Here is a 24,540-nt window from a genome sequence, read left to right as displayed (position 1 = left end):
CACGATTCACTCATACACCTCATTCGGTGCCACGCTTTTCAATTTGAAAACTTTAGAAAGAGCAAAGGTGCCGAAATGGATTGCGAAATGTACCACTGAATCAGCCAGATAGTTCAGATAAAGCATCTGATGAGACAGGCTCTGAGGGGGAGATGGATCCAGGGGCTTGTATGTGTGTGAGCCGGGGCAGGGCAGGTCCCCGCGCCACAAAGACCCAATCGGACAACGGCAGTGCCCTCAGAGGGTGAAGCTGTGGCCATAGCACAGTGCAAATCTCCTCCTCCTGCCCTGACAAGGTCAAGTCCGGTTCCCCTTTGGAGCTGGGGCAGAGACTTAAAATGAGGAGAGGGACTCTCTCCCGTCCCAAACTTGGGCTGCTCTCACTATGACACAGGGAGACTGGTGAGGCCCAGTGGTGTGAGACACACCCCACCCCCGGGCCCCATCTTCACCCCTCCCTAGCGCCTGTCACCCTGGCTTCCCCTATGACAGCTGCTCAGCCAGGCCCATGCTGGGTACCTTCCTGCCTGTCGATGACGCCCAGTGCGCTGGCATCCCGGATGAGCAGATGCCCGTTGCTGAAGATGCCAAACATGTCCACATCCACGTGGGTGAAATAGAAGAAGTAGTTCAAATCGTTGCTCCTCAGAGACTCCAGGACACCCAGGAGCTGGTAGGCCAGGTCGGCTGCCTGGTCTGCGGGTGCACCATAGAATTCCTGCAGTGGGCTGGTGCTGGTGCTGACCAGAAATCTGCCGCAGGAGCCCAGGTACTTGGGCAGTGGCCATCCCTCGGCGCCCGGGAAGATCTGCCAAGCGAGAGGAGGAGGCATTAGAGGATTAGCGAGAAAAACCTCCTGAGACAGTTCCCTCCCTCTCTCTCTCTCCCCCTCCCTTCCTCTCTCCCTCCCCCCACCCCTCTCTCTCTCACTCCCCAAGAGCAGACAGAAAGATCAGCCTTATTCAGGTACCCAATATCTCAAGACACGTCAGCAAAGCATCCCTTAACCTTGTTTATACCTCTTGGAACATGGCAATACCTTGCTCCCCCCATCCCTCACTCCACCCCTTTTTTATTTCATTGTTGATGGAGAGATTCAGAAAAGGGAGCTCTTCTTTCCATATTGTAGATTGCATTTCAACAAAGTTGCCCCAAGCGAGGTAAGAGAATGCTGATGCCCTTGCTACAATTTTAGAGGGTATTCAGGCTTCAGGGGAATGTGTTTATTTGAAGAGTTGTATAGTTGAAAAAATATGACCAGCATTTCAGATTTCACAGATATCACGGCTTAGGAAGAGGCTATGGGGGGAAAAAAAGAGGGTCAACTTAAGGCTGATTCAAAGAAAATATTTCAAAAAATAACAGTGCAGGCAGTAGGTTCTGGGATAGGGCAAAAATTATGAAGGTGACCCTTGGGTGACTCAAGTTTTGGGAACTGCTGCACTGGCCCTGGGCGTGGCCCTGGGCGAATCTGCCTGGTTGGGGTAATTACACACTCACAGAGACTCCCCAACTGACTGGAACGTTCTGACAGCCTAACACTGGTCCAGGGAAGCACACAGCTCTACCCAGTTTCCTCTGTCTCCTTGTAAGAGCTCCAGGAGTTTTGGATGAACAGATACACACTACTATATATAAAATAGATAACCAACAAGGACCTACTGTATAGCACAGGGAACCTACTCAATATTTTGTAATAACCTATAAGGGAAAAGGATCTGAAAAGAATATATATATATATATATATATATATATATATATATATACATATATATGTATATATATAAAACTGAATCACTTTGCTGTATACTTGAAACTAACACAACATTGTAAATTAACTATATCTCAATTAAAAAAAAAAGAGTGGAGGGAATATCCTAGCTTTTTTTTTTGAATATTTATTGAGGCAGCTATATCTAGAATGGTGTTTCTTTATGGGAGAAATGACAAAAACTATAAATATTAACACATTTTTTCTCTCATTTTCCTTCTTAAAAAAACAAAGTCATCCCCCTTTCTGATGATTTTCTGTGGCCTTCTGCCATTTTTAACCCACTCGCCATGTTGTGAAGAACATTTTCTTGTCGTGCCCTCCACCCCGCCCACTGGGGCCTCTCCACTGTGTGCCATGGAGAGAGGCCCCCGGCCCCCTGGCGATGTCTAAATGTGTGGCCACGAGTCACCCCTGGGTTGGGGGCAGATCAACGCCATGCCCTTCCTGGGCGGAGCTCAGCGTGGATGGAGACTCCCAGGCCAGACCTCTCAGGAGCCAGGGCTGGAAGTAGCCAGGTCACCCGCCTTGGCCACTAAGTATAGGACAACGAGAGAGGAAGGCCTCTGAGCGTGCAGGACAACCAGCAATTCCTTCTTGTCCTCTAGGATTTCAAATGCCAACATCAGTAGGCAGCTTTTAGCAGGAAGAGCGTGGACCCTGAAGGCAGACAGCTCTGGGTTTGGGTTCCATCGCTGACACTGCCTAAGGGACTGTGGCCAAGTCACTTCACAGCTCTGAGCTCCACTTACCTCATCTGGAAGAGGGGACAATAATAATATTCCTGTGGGGTTGTCGAGTTGTGAGCATTAAATGAGATAATGATGTAAAACATTTAACACAGTGCCTGGCACATAGCTAGTGCTCAAGAAATGAGTTGTTATTATGTACTCAGCCATCATGCCTTTGGCCAATAATATATAATTAATATATTATATATAAAAATAATATGTACTTATATATTATCTCATAAGTAATTTCAGTAATATAAATAATTAGAATTAAATATATTATAAATAATCAGAACAAAATAATATAGTATAAATACTATTAAAATAATAATTATATTATAAATAATTATATTTATAAATAAACATATAATAACTAATGTAATTATTAATTAGAATGATTAATATTAACACAATACTATAAATAATTAAAATATAATCTCGATGTAATTATTAAAGTCGATACAATATTATAAATAATTATAATATAATAGAATTAATAACAATACTAATTATTATTAACTGTTGTGGGGCTTCCTCCTCTTCCTGCACCTTCGCCTTCTCCTCTTTCTCCTCCCTCTCTTCTTCTCCCGCCTCCTCTTATTCCTCTTCCTCCTCCTTCTCCTCCTCTCTCTTCCACCCTCCTTTTTCTGTTCCTCCCCCTCCCTTCCTAGTTTCCTTTGTGCCCATTAAGTAAGCGTCCTGACTCTTGGGATCCGGGAGCAATGGGTGTGATGGGGCTCCGCAAGTTAGTTGACTTGTTTAGGGGCTGCCTCTACCACTAAATGGACATTTAGGTTACTTCCATTTTTTCCTCCTTTCCAAGCACAGCTGCCGAGCACCTCTCCGGGTGGGTCATTCTTTGGTTATCTCCCCACCTCCTGAGCTTGCTCAGCTCATGTCGAACTGATCTTTGAGACACCTGGTCAAAGTTGCCCTCCTCCACAAAGCCCTTCCGGGCTGCCTCTGGCCATGAAAGCGGCCATTCCCCGCCGCCCCTCCTCCCCAGCTCCCACACCTCTTTCCTCTGCAGCAACCACAGCACTTCCCCACTGCAGAAGCCAACACATACTTACTAAATGCCACAAAGGTACTAACGTGGGCTGGTGGCCCCAAGGTGTGCAGTGATGGCAGAGACAGCTCAACCCAGGGCCTGCTCCCTCGGAGCCGGAAGTGAACCCGCTCCCTGGACGGGCTTTCCGGGAGGGGGGTGGTCCCTGCATACCTGTAGGAGGATGGGATGGGCGTTGACAGCTAGCGTGTAGAGGAGACGCAGCTTGTCGCGGTCCGTGAAGTGGTCCATGAAGATGCTGCCAGCGTCGGCCACCTCCGCATAGCGCCGGACCACCCGATCCAGGAGTCGCTGTGACGGGCAGCGCAAGAGGGGGCTGGGCAGGCCCTGCAGCGGGTGGGAGAGATTCCGGGAGGAGGAAAGTGTGCTGAGTGCTCGTGGGTGCCGGCAGGACCGGCACGGGCAGGCCCTGCTATTGGCGGAGATCGCGGGGTTGTGGGGGACCAACTAGGCCCTGAGGGGGTCGGGGTGGGGGTTATGGAGCACAGTACCCCTGGGGGACGTGGTGGGAGGGGCCTGAGCAGGCTACGTGAGGGAGGGCGGGAGTCGAGAAGGGACTGAGCTGTCCTGCGATCAGGGTAGGCGGGCACTGGGCAGGCAATGCGTCCCTAGCAAAAGGAGCTGGAGCCTTGGAGGCCCTGTGTCTCCACCCGCATTTTGCAACTGAGGAACTTGAGGTCTGCAGAGTGTAGGTAAGTGTTGGAAGGGCTGGATTCAGAATTTGAACCTGATATGAACTGCATCTTTGCCCTCCCCCCACCCCACTACATTCATATGTTGAAACCCTAATCCTCAGTGTGATGGTATTAGGAGGTGGGGCCTTTGGGAGGTCACTAGGTCATGAGAGATTGAGTTCCCCAAGTCACACATACCTAGTATTTGTACTAAGACAGTACGCCAGGTGAGAAGTAGGTAGGTGGAGCCAGGCAGGACCTGCATCCTTATCTTTACTGGGGTTGTAACCCCGTAGCTGGGTGAGCTCAGAGCACTCATTCATTCATTCACCCACCAACGTTTGCAGGGAGTCTACCAAGGACCAGACTGTATTTGAGGCACTGCAGATGCAAAGGGGACCACAATCGACACTGCCCTCCCAGGCCTGTCGGGCGGGGGAGACCATCAAATGACCAGCAGTTACAACGTGATGCAGAGGGATCTATGACTGGTGTGAGGTCAGGGAGATATGGGAGCCCACAGGAGCAGGGCCACACCAGAACTTTTGGAGGCGCTGGCACAAAATCCTTTGCCTTCATGGGCCCCTTCCTCCATAAAAAATATTAAAAATGATACTTTACAACTGCATTGGTACAAAGACAAATACCTTAATATTATATATTCAAACACGTTCTTGTATCTAAAAGATCAAATTTTTCTTCTGATTTTAAAAGAAATCAAAACATATTTGTGGGCCCCTCAAAGGCTTCTTGGAAGACAGTGAAGTCTAAGCAGAGGCCTGAAGCAAGGGTAGAGGGAGCGTGCAAAGAGGGTGGGAGGGTATCTGTGCAGAGGGAACAAGCTGTACAAAAACCTTAGTGACGCATATGACTGCCCAGAATAAAGATTCCATTCTCAGCTTCCTTTGCAGCTAGGTGTGGTAACATGACTAAGTGCTGGTCAATGAGATATAAGTAGAAATTTCTGAAAAAGGTCCTTAAAGGGAGCGGATGTATTCTTCTTTACTCCTTCTTCCTTCCTGACTGGAATGTGGAAGTGATGGCTGGTGCTTGGGCAGCCATCTTTGACCAGGGCATGCTAAGGATTGTGGAGCAGAAAAATGAAAGTAGCCTGGATCCCTGACAATCACAGAGCCACTATATCAGCCCTGGAGAGCTATGTATCAGGTTTTTTTTATGTAAAAGAAAAGTATATTTTGATCTTGTTTAAGCCACTGTTACTTGGATTTTTTGTCACATGCAGCTGAACCTAATCCTAGATATCACAGAAGAAAAGAATGGAGGCAGGAAGATCAGTTAAGAAGATGCAATGGTCCAGGTGTGAGATGAGAGAATGAAAAGATTTGAGGGTAGTAGAATCTACAAGTCTTGGTGATCAGCTGAATGGCGGAGGGGGGCCAACAAAAAGGAGGTGTCAGAGCTAGTACCCAACATGAGGGTGGACACCAGAGGTATCATTTGTGGAGGTGATTTAAAAACATGTTCACAAACTCTTTGACACTCCTCCCATCGAGGGTGGAATCTAATTCCCCTCCCCTAGAGTATGGACTGGCTTTGGTGACTCTAGTGACTGGAATGCTTATGGGAGTGATGCTGTATGACTTCTGAGCCTTGGCCATAAAAAGAGATACAGCTTCTACTTGGCTCTCTCTTGTACCCAGCCACCACGCTGTAAAGAAACCCAGGCTACATGGAGAGAAAGCAAGACCCTTAGCTCTCACCCAGCTGAGTGCCTAGTTGACAGCCAGCCTCCAACTTGCCAGACACATGACTCGGTCATTTTGGGAATGGGTCCTCCAGTGCTGTATTGAACCACCCCAGCTGATGCCACGTGGAGCCTCAGGAGCCTTCCTACCAAGCCCTGCCCAAATTGAATATTTGTGAGCAAAACTGATGATTCCTGTTGTTTTAAGCCCCTAGTTTTGAAGTGGTTTGTTACTCAGCAATAAATAACTGGTATATTTGCTGAGAAGGTTCTGGGCCATCTCTAGAACTATAGCCGGAAGAGGCTCTAAACCCATCTTGTACCCCAATCTCCCTTTATGGTGGAGGCAGCTGCTTCCCAAGGTCCCACTCACAGAGTGAGGCTGCATCTACTCCTGTTTGGTTTGTGCTGGCCAAGTGCAAGCCCACAGTGATATTGGCCAATGGCAAACAGAATTAGGAAACCAAACATTTCCAATAAAATAATGATTCATTATTTTATTGGAAATACACACTTTCTGGGGATTTCCCATTGCTTTGGAGTTTCCAAATCACTACTCCCTTCTCTATACGTGGGCAACAGGGCTAACTCACCATCTTCCAATGAAAGGCAAAAGGAAGACCAAACACTGGCCTTCTGTTGCCCCTCCCCCTCTCATGCCCGGTTTCCTCATCCTTGCATTTCCTGTCTGGTGCCATCCCTAGGGGACCAGCCAGTGGGTCAAGGTCTTCACGGTGTGGTGCAAGTGACTGGGCTTTTGCTCTGCCGCACTGTCACCTCACAGGGGTCTTCAGTGCAGGGTGGTACTGAGAGCTATTGGCACGCTTCTCCACCTCGATCTCTAATGGTTTATAAAACAGTCAGTGAAATTTAATGGGTACATCATTGTGATGGTCAGTTTTATGTGTCAAGTCGGCTAGGCTATGGTGCCCAGTTGTTCAATCAAACACTAATCTAGGTGTTGCTGTGAAGGTATTTTGTAGAGATGGTTAACATCTACAGTTAGTTGACTTAGTAAAGGAGATTATCTTTGATCACGTGGATGGCCCTGATCCAAGAAGTTGAAAGGCCTTAAGAGCAAAACTAAGGTTTCCCTGAGGAGGAAGAAATTCCACCTGTGGACATCAGGTCCTGCACAAGGTTCTCCAGCCTGCTGGCCTGTCCTATGGATTTTGGACTTGCCAGTCCCCCAATCTCATAAGCCAATTCCTTGAAATAAATCTGTTTTATATATATATATATATATATATATATATGCACACATTATATCATATAATATTATATGTTATATATAATTATATTGCATACTATTATTTTATATAAAATTTATTATATTAACATTTATACTATATTTATTAATATTGGTTAATAAATTATTAATATTGTATATTTTATGTAATATATTATCATAATACAATATGTACATTACATATATATAATATATACACACACATACACTGATGCCAAGGGAAAAGCACTTGTTCTGTGCGGAAACAACAGCAACTGAGATGGAAATCTAGATTTGCTTTCACTTTTGAAGCTTCTAGTGAAATCTGAGTACACGAGAAGTAACTTCCCCAATGAGCTATTTGACCTTCGGTTGGCTTTTATCCACATCCTGTCATGTGTTTGCTCAAAAAAATCACCAGCAATCAGCGGTGTCCCCATTTAAAGGGTTCTTACCGGAACAGAAGCGTGAAAGTTAAATTGTCTAGACAAATGATGCTGTGACTCTGATGGAGAGAGCTGTGCTTGTTGTTCCTCCCTAGAAGCCAGAGATAAGAGAGTTCAAGAGAGCAGGAGGGGGCTTTCCTCAGAGCAGACCACAACTTAGAAGTCATGTGGATCTTCAATAACCTACCCAGAATTGCCCTAGTCCTTCTCAAGTTCCATGCCATGGGTGAGATCTACCCCGCTTGAGGGTCCCGTTGGAAGTGGAAGATGACAGCAGGGGGACAACATCTCGGTTGGGGTTTGACTGCCTGCCATCACAGAACGTGGGGCACACGCAGCCCATTCCCAGTGGTCCTGTGTGTTGGTGAATTCCGGAGGGTGGCAAGGGAGCTGCATGTGGAGGGCTGACGCAGAAGCCTCTGTGGTGATCACTATTTGAAACCATGGTTGGCAGGACACAGTTGGGGAAAGGAGGGTAACATTTTCTGGAAGTTCTAAGTGTCAGGCCATATGGCAAGCCTTTCACAGACATTATGCCGGCATACACAGGGACTTTTAGCTTTTAGTTTTCTCTTGCCCTGTGACTCTCCCGGAAATTTAAAGTGATTGATTTTAAAAAAGCTTAAACAGTTTGTGGAAAATGCAGTGACATTAACTTTCACAGCTCGTGCTGGCCAATGCAAATTGTAGACTTCATGATCAAGTGATCTAGTAAAATGCTCCCATTTTCCAGATGAGAATAGTAAGGTAGGGACCAGGAAAGGGAGGTGACTTGTTAAAGATCATGCTGCTTATTGGTGCACATTATCCTCAAGTTCATTTCCCACATTAATGATCCCACTTGGTTCTGGATGACTTTTAGCTGTTTCCACAAAGCAAATGCTACCCGAAAGGCAAAGATTTATGAAGCAACCTAAATGTCCATCAACAGATGAATGGATAAAGAAGTGGTATACACACACACACACACACACACACACACACACACACACACACACACAGGATTACTACTCAGCCATAAAAAAGAAAGAAATTTTGCCATTTGCAGCTACATGGGTGAACCTGGAGGGCATTATGCTAAGTGAAATAAGTCAAACAGAGAAAGACAAATATTATATGATTTATCACTTATATGTGGAATTTTAAAAACACAACAAATTAGTGAATATAACAAAAAAGAAGGAGACTCACAGATATAGAGAACAAACTAGCAGTTACCAGTGGGGAGAGGGAAGGAGGGAGGGGCAATATAGGGGTAGGGGAGTAAGAGGTACAAACTATTAGGTATAAAATAAGCTACAAGGGTACATTGCACACCACAGAGAATATAGCCTATATTATTTAAGAAAAGCAAAGCAAAGATTTACCACCACTGAATACTCTTTTTCTGATGGAAAAAAATGTGTAGAAGAAAGAACACTAGATGCTCTTAGAAAGATAAATCTAAGACAAGAAGTTGGCTTTCCTTTAAGATTGGAAGTCAGCAAGCTGAGGTCACAGTGCTAACTGAAGGCACTGTTTCATTCAGGAATCTGACCTTCTTTCCCAGGACATATCCAACTAATGAAGAGCTTCATGCTGAAATGAGAATTAATTTTCACTTCTCAGATAGAATCTGTTCTTTTGTTCTAAGGCTTTAAAGAACATAAAAGTTATGTTTGCAAATTATGGCACACCTCTAAAGATAGCAGATGTGCTAACTCCAGTCACTTTATTCCCCTCCTTGCCCTTTCCAAGGGCTACCACCATCTTCCCCATCAATGGATCAGGACACAGGCGGTGCCCACACTGACTGTAGAGAATGGTTAGCCCGTGTACTTTTTTCCATGCACTGAGAGGATAGACGTTTCCAAAGTTGGCTATCGTGGGCGTGTTCATTGTGAGATATTCAAATACTATGGAACTGTACAGTGTGAAAGTAAAAAAAAAAAGTTCACGTTGCTGCCCACAGAGGCCACCATTGTTCTATGTGGGGAGGTACGAATACACACATGTAGTGATGCCAGAAGAAAAAAAAAGATGGGAAGTTAGCTTTTCCACTAAGAAGGCTGCCCTGGTCAGCTCAATTTGGAAAGCTGAGGGAAATCTTGAACAAATGTGGTTTTGCTTTTAGTGGATTTACTTTTATCAAGCTCTCCTAGCACCCAGGGAGAAGAGAAAGTTCTAGTGCTAATAAACCTGTGAGTTGTCTTTCTGGTTGCACACCTCAACACTTTTCACATGATTTAGTTGTTAAATGTGCTTGTGAAGCAGGGTTTAGGTTAATTATGTGTCCTAGTTAATCAATGTGTCCAGAGTTTAGGTTAATTATGTGTCCTAGTTAATCAATGTGTCCTAATTAGAACAATGAGCATTCAATAACTGTATCAGTTGTGGATAATTAACCCAAAAGTTCCCAACTATTTCTTCAAGCTGCATTGTATTCAAAACCGTGAAAATCCCTGTTTGGTTTATGTTGTTAAGAGAAACAGCTCACCGTTCTTTTCCAACTTCAGTAGATGGATTTTTTTCCCCCCTCTTTTATTAAAGTCCTTTCTGATTTTTAAAAAAATCTGAAACCCAGACTCAATGTGGTTTGTTAACTTTTCATTCTACAAATGCTGGCCACCAGTGATTATTTTGGAGAAACCCTCTGGATGATTTTCAAAGTTCAGACATCCAAAAATGTCCTCATAAATCTCAGTCTTTTATGTTACTTTATGACGCAGCTCATCTCAGCCACTGTTACGAGGTACCATAAGATATTGTAGCCTTATGACAGGCCCCTTGCCCCACTGAGAAGTTTCTCTCTGGTACCGTTCACCTCGGCTGAGCAATTTAGGTTCCCTGCAACTTAGTCACTGATGGAAAGTTAGTCACAAAGGGTAGAAGCAGGGACAGGAAGTCAGCCAAGAGTGGGTGCAGAATTTGGAGTTTGCCTTGGATCATCTCAGAGTGGATAACATACCCTGCAGCGTTGACTAGATGTTAAAACAACATTAAATCAAAAACTAAACAGACTTGGTTGGGCGGGGTGAGGGATATAAAATGTTTCCCTCGCACCGGAAGGCCTGTTTCTGACAGGGCTCCCATTTCCACATGAAACAGAGCCTCTAGCTCTGTGACATCCTTTCTTTGGGCGGAGTTTCTGTTTGTTTAGATTCTTGATACTCCGCAGAGTTTCTGGGTTGAGCCCTGATAGAATGTTCGAGAAGTTCTGTTTAAATCGGTAGGGAGGTCTCTCAGGAGAGGAGTAATGAAGATCCACCCTGAACGGGTGGAGTTAGGTGGTTTATCCTTTCTCCTGCCTCTACCAGCGCCTCCTGGTGGATCTTCTTCACGTCTAACCTCTCCAGGCCACTGCCTGCCTCCATTCCATCTTGGAATCCATTGGCTTGGGGTGGGGTCTTTGCCTGGATAGGTGGGCAGCCTTCACCCCCCCAGCTGCAGAGGTGAAAAATTGAATTCAATACCAACTTCGAGAGGCACTATGACAAAGTAGTTACAAGCCTGTCCTTTAGAGGCGAGCTACCTGGGTTCAAATCCCAGCTCTGTCACTTAACAACAGCCTGACCTGGGGCAAGCTCTTCAATTGATCTGTGCCTTAGTTTCCTCGTGTGTAACTGAGGGATAATAACTAAGGGAACTCTGTGACTTATCTTCTAAACCTGGATAGTTTTGAGAGTGAAAGGGATATTAATAATTAAATTGGGACAGCTGGCATATGCGGGAACTGTCTCAAGCAAGCCTGAATGTATGGTTACCCTAATAATTGTGGTACCCACCTCAACAGCGTGTTGGGAGGGTCAAATCTGCAGGAAAAGTGTCTGGTACATTGTTGGGGAGGCTAGTAAAGTAGTCTTATTCAGGCTTCAGAGGTGGCACTAGGCCTCTCTCTGACGGGACAATGATGCTAAAGCTGGCTGCATGTCAAACCGCTGAGCTACACCCAGGCCAGCAGGGGTGGTGCCGGCACACACTGTAAACCATTAGATAAGACAGGGAGTAAGTCACGGGACTTTTTGCACCTTGAGGGCCTGGCCAGCCCCCAGGGATCAAGAACATTCCAAGACTTACGAGTTAAGTCCAAGGCATTTATGACAACAACCAGAGCTACAAACTTGCACGTAGGCTGGTGCTAAAAGCTGGGCTCCTTCAGTGACAAACGGAAGTCTCACCTGTGGGGTGGACTCACCACCGCACCGCCAGGGACCTTCCCAACTGTGACTCCAGATTGCTGTTCAAGGCACTTCCCAGCGCTTCTTGGATCTGGATGTAGGTGCTTCCCCAATTTGGTGATGTATAAACCTCTGTCTTTACTATTCTTTCTTAGTTAGTTATACTATTCTTTTCTTAATTAGTATACTGTAATCTTTGTTAATTCAATAAACTCTCTCTAAATTCTTGTTTAACTGAGTGTAGAGTGATTATTTTGCCAGCGAATCCTCCGAACCTTGAAACCTAAAGTAAGCCTTTCGGCAAAACATACATGGGAAAGGCTCTATGAGTATTTGCTATTATTTGCCCCAAAGAGAGCATCTTTCCCAATTTTCCCACTTCTGTAAGTGACCTTACCATTCTCCTAGTCTTCCAGGTTAGAATATCTGGAGCTATTTTCAACTTCCTTATCTTAATGGCTGATCTCTCTCGTCTTTGATTCCCTATGTCAAGTTGTGCTGTCATCGTCGTGATCTCTAGCATTGTGTTGTGTCCATCTGTGTCATCAGACACCTCCCCCCCCCCCAGCTTGTGCTCCCCCTGGGTTTAGCTGGCCTGGAGGTGTGCCTTTAGGCAAGTCCCTTTCCCTTTCTGAGGCCGTTTCCTCATCTCTCACGTGGGCATTATGGTAGATGGTTGGTTTACACCAGGTACGTCACTCGGTTGCCCGGCTCTAGCTGGCTCTCTGGACATTGTAGGTACCTGATACTACTTTCCTGGATGCATGATAAACATCTCACTGTGCTTTACACACTGTGGAGTGCTTTGTGAACACAAGGTAGTGCTGTCAGTTCCAAGGGTCAATGGGGGTCAGTAGTAATATGCCCCCTCCCCAAATTTCACAATAAAATGGATCTCTGAGTAGGAGACAAGGTTGCCTTTGGAGGGTCAAACAAATGTACTCCACATCGTGACTATGTTGACCCAGGACTGTCTTTAAATTTGGAAAAAACAGTTGGGAACCCCAGGAAACCCTAGTCAGGGAGCTCAGTAACTTCAGAGAGAAGGGTTGGGGAATGAGTATTATCATCTTGTCCTCTATTTGGAGTGGCCAAGTAGACATAGGGGTTGGTAAGATTGGGCCCCCAGACAGGAAAATCCGAGGGCCAGGAGTTGCCTTTGGGGTCTGGGGAAAAGGGCACCCAGCCCGTGGTCTCCAGAAGCCTGTGGGCAGGTGGCCAGGTCACTGAGGATCACTTGGTTGACTTCCCTCTTGGATCAGTGCTCACCCAACAGGCTTCTGACTACGACTTGTCTTCCACTGAGGAACCCTCCTTAGTGGTGGAGCCAGGATTTGAACCCAGGCCTGAGTCCCAGGTCAGACTGTACTGCTTTCTTGAATTGAAACTCAGCCTCTCCTCCCTACTTTCTTCACCAGTAGCTGTGTTTTGGGGGCCCTGTCCTACTTTTGCTACCCAGCCTCGCTGACCTCACTCCCTTTTGCCCATCCACCCGGCATACCACTTTTAGGTCCCATTTCTGGAAAGGTCCACAATCCTCAAATCACTTTTCTTTAGAAATGTAAATTCTCAGACTCTGCCTCAGACCTGCACAGTCAAAAGCTCTGGGGCTGCCACTCAGCAATGCCAGTGTTAACCAGCCCTCCAGGGGATTCTGATGCCCGCTCAAGTGTGAGAACCACTGTCTTATAGAATAAAATTTAGCCCCCCACCCCCCTGCCCCAGTCCTACCATTGCAACATCTACCCACTGCTCTTGACCCATACTATAATCAGGGGGCATGACACTTGCCACTTCCCACAATTACATCTTATTCTCAGTTTCATGGCTTTGCCCAGCACACTCTTCTTTTATTCCCTGGAAGATATGCCCTGGTCAGGGCTACCTCCCCTTGCCTACCTGTGCCCCTTACTGTCAAACCTTTAGCAGCCAGAGGCTCACTTGGTGGTGATCCTGGACCCTTCTTCCATGGGGTAGTCAACATCTTGTGTGACCCTGCTGGTGAAAGTGGCGACTAGCTTTCTCCTCCTATTGGAGTCTATCTCTTTCTTCCCACCTCGTCTGTCAACCATCTTCCTCCATTCAGGGGCCCCAGAGGCTTTGCCATTGAAGCATTTGTGGGCTGCTCCAAGATTTTCACTGTGGCAGATGAAGTAATCATTGTGGCAGGCAATTCAGCTGATAGTTGGGACAGGCAGGGCAGCTGGCACGGAGTAAAACATGTTATTTCATGGTCTGTCATTTTGATTCAGGTATGCCAAGGCTGGTCATAATTCTCCACTGGGCCATTTCATTTTATAGCCGGCTGGTTTTTTTTCTTTCTCTCTCTCTTTCTTTTTAAATCAAAAGACAGGAAGCCAAGTGCTTCTGACAACTCATTTGTGCATGCAAAGTTGCAGAAACTCCCAATGAAACTCAGTAGCTTCTGCAAAGGTCCTGTAGTCCAGGAGGCTCAGAACGAGTTCTGATTGTCAGGAAAGCCTTCAAACCAGCCTCGAGTTTGCCTGGGGGGAGGGACTTACCAGGCTTCTTTTTATCCCCACCCCCTCTGTTGAGGTAGTACCACCTGTATCAGTCAGGGTTCAATCAGAGAAGCAGAATCACTAGATTTTTTTAAAAAACAGGATTTGAACTTATACAATTGTACAAGCAGGTTAAGTAGTCTCTGTAAGGCTGTTGATCTCCCATATGATGCTGGAGCTTGAAGTCCACAGGCAGGCAGTTGAGAAGGGAAGACAGATGCAAAATGGGGGAAGATCAAGGACAACATGGAACCCACAAGCACAAGATGGAGCCTCATGACAATGGACTGAAACCCATGTCAGTTCTTATTGCCTCTGAGCTTGATGGTGTGGAGACCTGCAGAAGCTGGGGCCCTTTGGCATGAAGCTAACCCTAGCCTGGGAGCCAGAGAAGCTGAAGGAGGAGCCAAGGAGAAGGCAGAGCAGACATGCAATACCGTGTGTGAGCCACAAAATGGCCACTGTTGCCCTTCCGCTCTCCCAGACTCCCAACAGAATCTCTCTGTGGCCTACTCTAACCGGAAACGTAAGGGAAGGGAAGTCTGGGAAATGTAGTTCAGCCTGGTCATGTTGACACATTCCAAACCTACCACATCACCTTTGGCTCCTTTGCTTCTCTCTTGGTGACTTTTCTGCAACCTGACTGAAGTATCTCTCTGGACCCCAACCGCCCTAAGTATGTATTTGGGGAGTGGCGGCTTGTCATTGTGAGGAAAGCCTGGATAGAGGTGCAGGCTCGGATAGGCAGCTCTGGGCCAGGGTTGTGGGTGAGGAGCTCTCTGTCAGATGGGAGCCAGTGATGGACTGTCTGGTTAGGTCCTGGTTGGCTGAGCCTCCTTTCTGTTGCCAACCCCAACCCCTATTTCCCCACCTTTAGTGCCCTCGCTCCCCTGCACCCTGGGTATCTTCACAGGGTACCGTCTACCAGGTCCTTTCTGGGATGGAGGGTAGGGTTAGGAGAGAGAGAAAAGCAGCCACTTCCTAGAGAATGGGTATGAGAAAGTAGAACAGGAGGCCCTGGAGAGAGAGACTTCAAAGCCCAGAATGGCCAGAGCTGAGTGTTTATCCTGACAAGGAAGTGCTAGCCATCCAGACTAAGGTCGGTCACTAGACTCAATGGTTCTTTGGACTGCGTTGCAGGGAGAACCAAAAGGAATTTGGGGAGTCTTCCCCCAACTCAAATATACTGTCGTAACCACTCATGTGGGTTAGGAAACTTGTCAAAGCTCCCCCGAGGCTGTTGCAAATCACTTATTAAACAAAAATTTATCAAGCCCCCACTTTATATAAGGCATTGTGCTAAGCACGGGAATCACACTTTTAAATAAGAGAGGGTCCTGACCTCCAAAGAACTGGTACTCTGGTGGGGCAGAGTGACATGTATAGTACAAAGTTCAGTACAGGGCAGGATGAGACAAATGCTACAAGAGGTGTAAACAAAGTGCTGTGAGAATACAGAGGAGAGAGCAGTAGGGGAATCCAGGAAGGCTTCACAGACGAGGTGGCATGAACATGGTCTTGAAGAATGAGTAGGATTTTGTCAGGTGGACCTCTAACGTCAATGCATTTCAAGCTGAAGGAACAGAATTGAGCAAAAGCAAGGAACAGACTTAAAGGCCTTATCTGGCCAATGGAATCATCAGGAAAGAAAGTTGGGACCAAACTGTGAGGCTCTTGAAAACCATATTTAGGAATTTAGGTTTTATTCTACCGATATCATACGTAATCTTAGAGGCAAAGCTTATTGGTCATGAAGATGCCATGAACACCCTCAAAAACTGCTGGTGGGAGTTGAATTCAGTTTGGTAATTTTAAAGATTTAAGAAGATTAAATTAAAAAGATTTTAAAATGTTAATACCCTTAGACCCAGTAATTCCACCACAGAAAGTAAGGAAGCAGCAAAGCATAGTACTTAAGGGTATGACTTCCGGAATCAGGAGATAGACCTTTGTTCAAATCCCAGTTCCAAAATTTTCTAGCCAGGTGATCTTGGGCCAGGTAAATAAATCTCTCTAAGCCTCAGATTTCCCATCTGTAAAATGGGAACAAGGATATCTCATAGGTTGTGAAGATTAACTGTGACAAATGTGTATGAAATGCACCTGGTCCATAGAAAGTAGTCAGTATATGGTAGTTTTGAAAAGGAAATTTGTCTCAAGAACATGGCACAGGGAGATCAGCTCGGTGCTTTGTGACCACCTAGAGGGGTGGGATAGGGAGGGTGGGAGGGAGGGAGACGCAAGAGGGAAGAGATATGGGAACATATGTATATGTATAACTGATTCACTTTGTTGTAAAGCAGAAACTAACACACCATTGTAAAGCAATTATACTTCAATAAAGATGTTTAAAAAAAGAATATAATATAAAGTTCAGGCAAAGATGTTGCAGGAAGATGGTCATCAAAGTATTATTTATAATAATTTCAAATGATATAAACACTAGTGAATAACATTATGGTATACCCATGTGATGAAATGGGACTTATAAAGAATTTTAATGATATGGGGAATAGTATATGATATAACATGAAGCCATAGAGAAATATGCAACATGAAACATACAACTTATTTTTTCTTAAGTTAAATCTGACTAGAAAAAAGACTAGAAGTAAAAACACCAGTGTGTTAACGGTGATTGCCTCCCGGTGGTGGCTTATAAGCAATTTTTCCCCCTACTTCCTTATGAGTTTTTAAAAAATATACTTTATAAATTTTTATAATAAGTATATGTTATTTAATAATAAAAAGAAGGGAATTCCCTGGTGGTCCAGTGGTTAGGACTTGGCGCCTTCACTGCCAGGTCCCGGGTTCAATCCCTGGTTGGGGAACTAAGATCCCTCAAGCCGTGAGGCATGCTCCCCCGCCCCCGAAAAAAAAAAAAGTTAAACATTGAACTGGGAAGGGAAAGATCTGTTTTTTGAGAGTGTCGCAGGTGGCCAGGTTAAGGATGTGTCTGAGAAAGGAAAGGTGAGAGGCAAGGAGAAAATGATGGGAAGAGTTGAGGGTGCTGCGTAGGAGAAGGACTTGGTTAGAGGTGTTCTCTGTGCACAGCCAGGAGGTCTGTGTCAAGGGAAGGAGGTCTGTCATGGGGGAACTCTTGCAGGAAAACGTGCTCAGGCAATATGATGGCCTCCTGAGCTGTGAGGGCTTGAGGTATTAAGGTGAAACAGTTGGCTAAAAGGGGAAGCCCTAGATTCTTCACCATTGGGTAATGGGCAGGACTTCAAGGAGGACAGAGAGATGAGATGGACCCAAGAATGATGAATATCAAGACTGAGGTAAGCCTCATGACTGTAGCCATTTGATCCTATAAAAATCAGATAGCTTCACATATAGAGTTCTTTAGACCCAGAACTGTGAGGAAAGGACTATAGTTTTAGGGTTTAAAGAAGGTGCCAATCTCAAGATGCTAGAAGGCAGTTAGATTGGTTGGTTAATTAAAAAGTCATTTGTAGGGAATTCCCTGGCGGTCCAGTGGTTAGGACTCGGCGCTTTCACTGCTGGATCCCGGGTTCAATCCCTAGTCGGGGAAGTAATATCCCACAAGCCGTGCGGAGTGGCCAAAAAGAAAAGAAAAAGAAAAAAAGAAGAAAAAAGTCATTTATATTCTAGAGACGCCCCCCACCAAAACAATGGCATATATACTGTCCACTGTCTTGTCCCCAGAACTGGAAAGTACCACAGGTAAATAACCACCTACTGAATCTGAATGCATGATGTTGTACAGAAAGTCTCCACCACAGCCAATGCCATTTGGGAGGCCTTAGATGCCGGGTTAGCCTGAATCACTGACCTTCCCAGAAGCCTCTTGGTAGGAGGCAGTGCTTACCTAGAGAAAGTGGTGGAAGGGCAATTGGTTCTTGCTTTTCACCTTTCCTTTTGGTGTCTTATCTTCCCTTTGAGGTGCTGTGCTCAGAAGTGCTTGGGCCAGCTTACCAGGAAAGCCCTTGGAGGAATCACCCCTCCTCCTCCTGAGCAAGAGTTCCCTCATCTATTTCTTCCTCCCCTGCCCTGGGTCAAAATGCCTCAGCCGTCTCTCTTCCAAGATAACTATGGAGAGATCAAGCCCTGGAGAAGCTAATGGATAACTGTGTCACCATCCCTCTCACCCAAATTAGGTAGACATTTCTGGTATCAAGAGTCACATTCCAAGGAGTAGAAACCATGGGACTTTCAAGCTTGTTAACACCTGAGTCATGCCAGTAAAAATGCTCTCTTGGGGAAAGACGGGACTTTCAGAGACTCTGAAATCTGACAGCCTCTAGAGATGACCGGGGAGTTAGCACAGGTGTGGATCAACAGTCACCCTGAAGCCATGAATAGGGAGTGGTGAATGATGTCCTATTCATTCACTCATTCGACCACTCCTTCATTTCCCAAAGATTGACGAAGTGTCTACACCGTGTCAGACATGTGTGCTGGAAGACATTGATGAATAAGATGCAGTGCCTCCCCTCAAGTAGCTCCCTGTCTGGTTGGAGAGTCAAAAACAGAAAGAGAGTGAGGGAGGACAGAGAGGGAGAGAGAGGAGAGAAAGGGAGAGAGAGAGGAAGGAAGGAAGGAAGGAAGGAAGGAAGGAAAGAAAGAAAGAAAACAGTGCCATGTACTCTATAGAAAGTGCTTTTCTGATCTGCTGTAAGTGTGTTATTAAGTCAGATTCTCCTCTGGCTCTCATGGCAGGCTTAACTCCTTTCATACGTGCTGGGCTGAAAGCCACAGGTATTCCCCACACTTTCTTCAGCCTTGAAATAGTATCCAAAATGCCAAAGCCTTTTAGAATAAGGTGAGAGTTTCAAAAGCAAAAAAGATGGCTTTCATAGCTATATTTGGGATTTGTATATATGAATGCAATAGCACCAGTTTTTTTCTCTCCTGGACAGTAGATCATTTTGAGATTTCTAGTGCTGGCCATAACAGAGTAACTTGTATCAGGCTTACCCTTCTGATGCAAATAGCTATAAACCCACACAAAACATATAAAACAACTGTTTGTGGGCATTGGACCACCACCCACATAGGGCAACAATCCTTGAGAGAAAGGCTGCACATGAGCTGAGCCCCATATTCACATGTCTTTTCCCCCAAGGACATTTTCCAAGCTGCAGTGCAGGGTCTTGCTGGGTAGAGGAAACAGCAGTTAGGATTTGGGGCTGCCTGAGAAGCTGGGATTTGGGGGGCAGGGTCCTATAAAGGAAAAGCCCCAGAGAAGGAGCGCCCAAAATATATGTGAAAGTTTCCCTCAGATCTTTGGCCAACTCCTAAGCTGCATAAGAGCAGGGTGGGACTCTAGAGCCCTAGCAGAGAACCACGTTAGTAGGCTATATCACTGAGCAGAGATTTCAGAGTCCACATAGCACTGGAGAGATGGGGGTCTGGGCTTTTGATTGGACCTCAGAAAGTCCACATTCCAGGGGTAAGGCTCATGTCCTACCAGCAAGGACCGTGTCCTGGGAGTAAGGGCAAAACTGAAAGAGACCTGCACTAACAAAGTCTTAATCCCAGCCTCAACAGGATTAAGGCAGTGGTTCTAGACTGGGGGAAATTTTGCTCCACAGAGGACATTTTGGACAACATCTGGAAGCAGTTTGGGTTGTCACAGTTGGGGGCTGTGATGCTACTGGCATCTAGTGGGTGAGGGCTGGGGGATGCTGCTAAGCATCTTAACAAATGCACAGGACAGCCCCCATCCCAATCCCCTAACAAAGAATGATCCAGCCCCAGATGTCAATAGTCATGAGACTGAGAAACCCTGGATTTAGGTGAGCAATTTCGTTGGCTGCTCGAGCAAAGCTCAACCATCTTTAGGAGAAGATAATGTAATTTCGAACCTCCACCATGTGTTATCCTTAAAATCCAGCATACAGTTAAAAATTACCAAAAAAATGTGCAGAAGCAAAAAAATCACTAATTGATAATCGAGAAAAAAGAAAACAACCATCAAAAGCAGAAGTAGAATCAGAGATAACCTGGATTTTAGAATTAGCAAGTATAGAATTCAAAGTAACTGTGATTAAGATTTCAAGAGAATAGAAGAAAAGACAGGTAAAATTAATGAAAGGGAGAGAATTTCAACAGAGAATTGGAATCCACAAAAAAATTAAGTTGACATTTAGAAATACAAAATGCAATATCTGAAATTAAGAAGTTACTACTGGATTTAACACCAAACTGGGCGCAGCAGAACATAAGATTAGTGAGCTATGTATGAGAATACACGAAAGCTTCTAGAAGTAAACAAGGGGATACCTTTGTGACCATGGGATAATCGGGATACTTAAAAGAAAATAATTGATAAACTGGACTTCATTGAAATTAAGAATGTCAGTTTATCAAAAGATACCATTAAAACAGTGAAAGGGCAAGCCATGGGCTGGGAGAAGATATTTGTAATACATATATCCAACAAAGAACTCATATCCAGAATATAAATGTAACTTTTACAAATCAGTGAGACAGACAACCCAATAAAAAATGGACAAACAGGTTATGCCAGCACTTTACAAAAGATGAAATCAAAACAGCCAATAAATATATGAAAAGGGCCCTTATATTGTAACTTATGAGAAAAATACAAATTCAAACCACACAATGAGATATTGCTAGACACCCACCAAGATGACTAAAATGAAAGACTAACAATATCAAGTGTTGATGAAAATGTGAAACAACAGAACTCTCTCTTATGTTGCTTATAGGAGGAAATCAGTACAACTACTTTGGAAAACTGTCTGGCAGTATTGACTAAATCTGTCCATAGGTACAGTTATGACCCGGAAACTTCACTTCTGTATGCTTACGTTCACCAACTGACATAAATAAGAATGTTTGTTCATCAACGGTAGGATGAATAAATTGTGACATCATCATACACATCAGTGGAATATTCTATTGCAATGAAAAAACAAACTACTGATCACGCAACAACATGGTTAAATAGCATAACATGTTGAGGACATACTGTGTGATTCCATTTAAATGCAGTTCAAAACCAAATAAAAGTCATTTATGGTGATTTAGGTCAAAATAGTGGTTACCATTGGGAGCGGGTGAGGAGATCAACTGTTCCAGTTTGCCTGGGACTGAGTCGTTTCCCAGGATGTGGGACTTTCAGTGCTAAAACAGGGATAGTCTCAAGAAAATCAGATGATCGGTCACCCTAGAGGCGGTCTTTTCAGGGAGGGCACATGAAAGAGCCTTCTGAGAGGCTGGAAATGTTCAGTATCTTGATGTGGATGGTGGTTACATGAATGAATACATGTATAAAAATTTATCTAGCTCTGCATGTTAGATTTGTGCATTTAAGTATGTAACTCATACTTTGAAAAACTTTGAAAAGAACTCTATTTTACAAAGAATAGAGTGAAAAGAAACTAAAGACGTTTTGAGTAGGGCCATGGGGAGAATCTTGGTGGGTAACAAAATGAAGGCCCAATATTCATTCTTTTTTTTTTTTTTTTTTTTTTTTTGCGGTGCGCGGGCCTCTCACTGCTGTGGCCTCTCCCGTTGTGGAGCACAGGCTCCGGACGCTCAGGCTCAGCGGCCATGGCTCATGGGCCCAGCCGCTCCGCGGCACGTGGGATCTTCCCGGACCGGAGCACGAACCCGCGTCCCCTGCATCGGCAGGCGGACCCTCAACCACTGTGCCACCAGGGAAGCCCCCGGTTTTCATTCTTAATGTTTGCTTGTCTTCTTTGACAGGTATTGGGAGTTTGATCTGAAAAGGGTGGAGCAAAACGGTGGTGAACAGGTATGGGAAGCCAGAATGCGTAAAGGAAGCTTCCATTGTTTGGAATGAGTTGTCCCACCTGGAAGATTCACAGAGACCTTGCAAACAATATCACTGAATCTTGGGCAGTGAAAGCAGAGAACAGAAAAGGCATGAAAATCCATTTCTGATATTCAAAGGAGCAAAAGGGTCGATTTTACAAATTACTGGATCATCGGAAATATTCTAAGACAGGGTATTAATAGGGTGATTTGTGCACCTCTAGAAGAGGAAGTGATGATCTTAAGTAGTTACTGAAGATTCATTTAACTGAATCATTCTAGACTAACTTTTTTTCTTTGACATGGTTATTTGATTTATAACCATAGAAATGCAATAGACTTAGAATATATAGACTTTCGTGAGGAATTCAATGGTAAGTCTTATGATAACTCTTTTTTTTTTTTTGTCTGGATTGGGTCTTCATTGCTATGCGCGGGCTTTCCACTAGTTTCAGTGAGCGGGGGCTACTCTTCGTTGTGATGCGCGGGCTTCTCATTGCGGTGGCTTCTCTTGTTGAGGAGCACGGGTTCTAAGCGCGCGGGTTTCAGTAGTTGTGGCTCGTGGGCTCTGTAGTTGTGGATCTAGGGCTCTAGAGCGCAGGTCAGTAGTTGCGGCGCATGGCCTTAGTTGCTCCGCGGCATGTGTGATCTTCCTGGCCCAGGGATCGAACCATGTCCCCTGAATTGGTAGGCCAGATTCTTAACCACTGGGAAGTGGTTATCAGGGAAGTCCCTCATGATAACTCTTAAAGGAGATGGAGAATTAAGATTTTGATGGCATAGAAAATTAAGATGATTAGTAATTGGTTAACTAAGTTTACCTAACAGTGAATGGATTCATCCACATAGAGTAAGAAGGCTTTCTCTTTGGCCCTGTTCTATTTAATATTTTTTAATGACTAGGACCTAGATAAAAGATGTGTTCATCAAAATTGAAGGTGATATGTAGTTGGGTTGGTAGTGACGATAAGTAACACAATCAAGCTGACAGTCTGGAGTAATGGATTTAATCTGAGAAGATCATATTTAACGGGATAAATAAAAGGTTCTGTTCTTGAAAACTAAAATCTAGCTGCAGGAGGGGTTTTGGCTGACACAACTTTTCACATGTACCAGTAGGAGGGGAATGACCAAGATAGCAAAGAGAATTGGGAATGTTTAGATTGCGAAACCAGGATTTAGGAGGTGAATGTATGGGAGGGGGAAAGGTTACATTTAACTCCAAGGAGTAGAAATAACTTAATAGTTGAAATGAGTGAAAGCTACAAGAAGACAGGTTTGAGATGCATTTCCTAATGATCCGTTTGGTTCAAAGAAGGAACAGGTTGTTTCTGAAGGTAGTGAGTTTCCTCTCACTGTATGGTAAAACAAAGGATGGAAATAGTTTGAGAATTTGAATTGGTGGGCTTTCGAGGTTCTGTGAACTCCAAGAATCTATGACATATGTGTGGTTCAGTGGGTAGAAATCTATTTTGATCTTTAACAAATTGACCTATTGCTCTGTGGTCTGCTGTCTCATGTTAGGACCAAATTGACATGCAGCTCCCCATTTTTATGTCTTTTTGTCTTATTCCTCCCCATTAATGACCAAATTTGTATTGATAGCTGCCTGACACAACACTGGATTGGCTTCCGGTTATCCTCTGAGCAGTGATTTGGCAAAGCAAATCATAGATTGGGGATACGTAGAGTTTTTAATCATTGTTATTTTCTTGATATGATTACTATTTCAGTTTTTTGCTCTGTGGTTCAAAAGCTAATGTTTTTAAGTGCCAGGTTTGGTAGGTTTGGGGGCTTCCCCGTTTCATTATTGTTTATGTCTGATTTTATTGCCTTTTAATCAGAGAAAAAAGCCTTCAGTATTTCTACTTTTTAAAATGTATTGAGGGGCTTCCCTGGTGGCGCAGTGGTTGAGAATCTGCCTGCCAATGCAGGGGACACGGGTTCGAGCCCTGGTCTGGGAAGATCCCACATGCCGCCGAGCAACTAGGCCCGTGAGCCACAACTACTGAGCCTGCGCGTCTGGAGCCTGTGCGCCGCAACAAGGGAGGCCGCGATAGTGAGAGGCCCGCGCACCGCGATGAAGCGTGGCCCCCGCTCGCCGCAACTAGAGAAAGCCCTTGCACAGAAACGAAGCCCAACACATCCATAAATAAGAAAATAAATAAATAAATAAATAAAATGTATTGAATGTTTTTGTGGCCTAATAAACAGTTTTTAGAATGTGACCAATATATCAATTATTTTTATCATTAATTTTTTCAAATGAATATCTTTATAGATATATATACCATATAGTTTAACCTCTGCTTACTGCATACTACGTGGACACATGTAGAGGCATAGCCAAACCCCAGGACTCTGAGCCAATCACGCTATAGCAAAAGCATTTGTCCCAGAGTACATCACGATAGGGGTAGCGAGATAGCAAGGAAAGAAATCATAGAACAAAGGATAGCTTGATTTA

At 44.7% G+C, this 24,540-nt stretch overlaps 1 protein-coding gene across 1 annotated transcript in view; it reads right to left on the bottom strand.

The window, feature by feature from the left end:
• The window catches only part of DIPK2B (divergent protein kinase domain 2B), a 51,710-nt gene that overhangs the window by 4,862 nt on the left and 22,308 nt on the right, over positions 1-24,540 (bottom strand). The window contains exons 3-4 of the mRNA XM_059050601.2: positions 3,725-3,898; positions 520-808 (exon numbers count right to left, since the gene is read on the bottom strand). Coding sequence (XP_058906584.1) covers positions 520-808; positions 3,725-3,898 — 463 coding nt within the window. The remainder of the gene's footprint in view (positions 1-519; positions 809-3,724; positions 3,899-24,540) is intronic.

Source organism: Kogia breviceps, chromosome X, assembly GCF_026419965.1.
Source record: "Kogia breviceps isolate mKogBre1 chromosome X, mKogBre1 haplotype 1, whole genome shotgun sequence".
In the NCBI taxonomy this organism is placed as follows: Eukaryota; Metazoa; Chordata; class Mammalia; order Artiodactyla; family Physeteridae; genus Kogia; species Kogia breviceps.
Note: the sequence above shows the minus strand (reverse complement) of the source record. Positions and strands in the feature narration are given on the sequence as shown.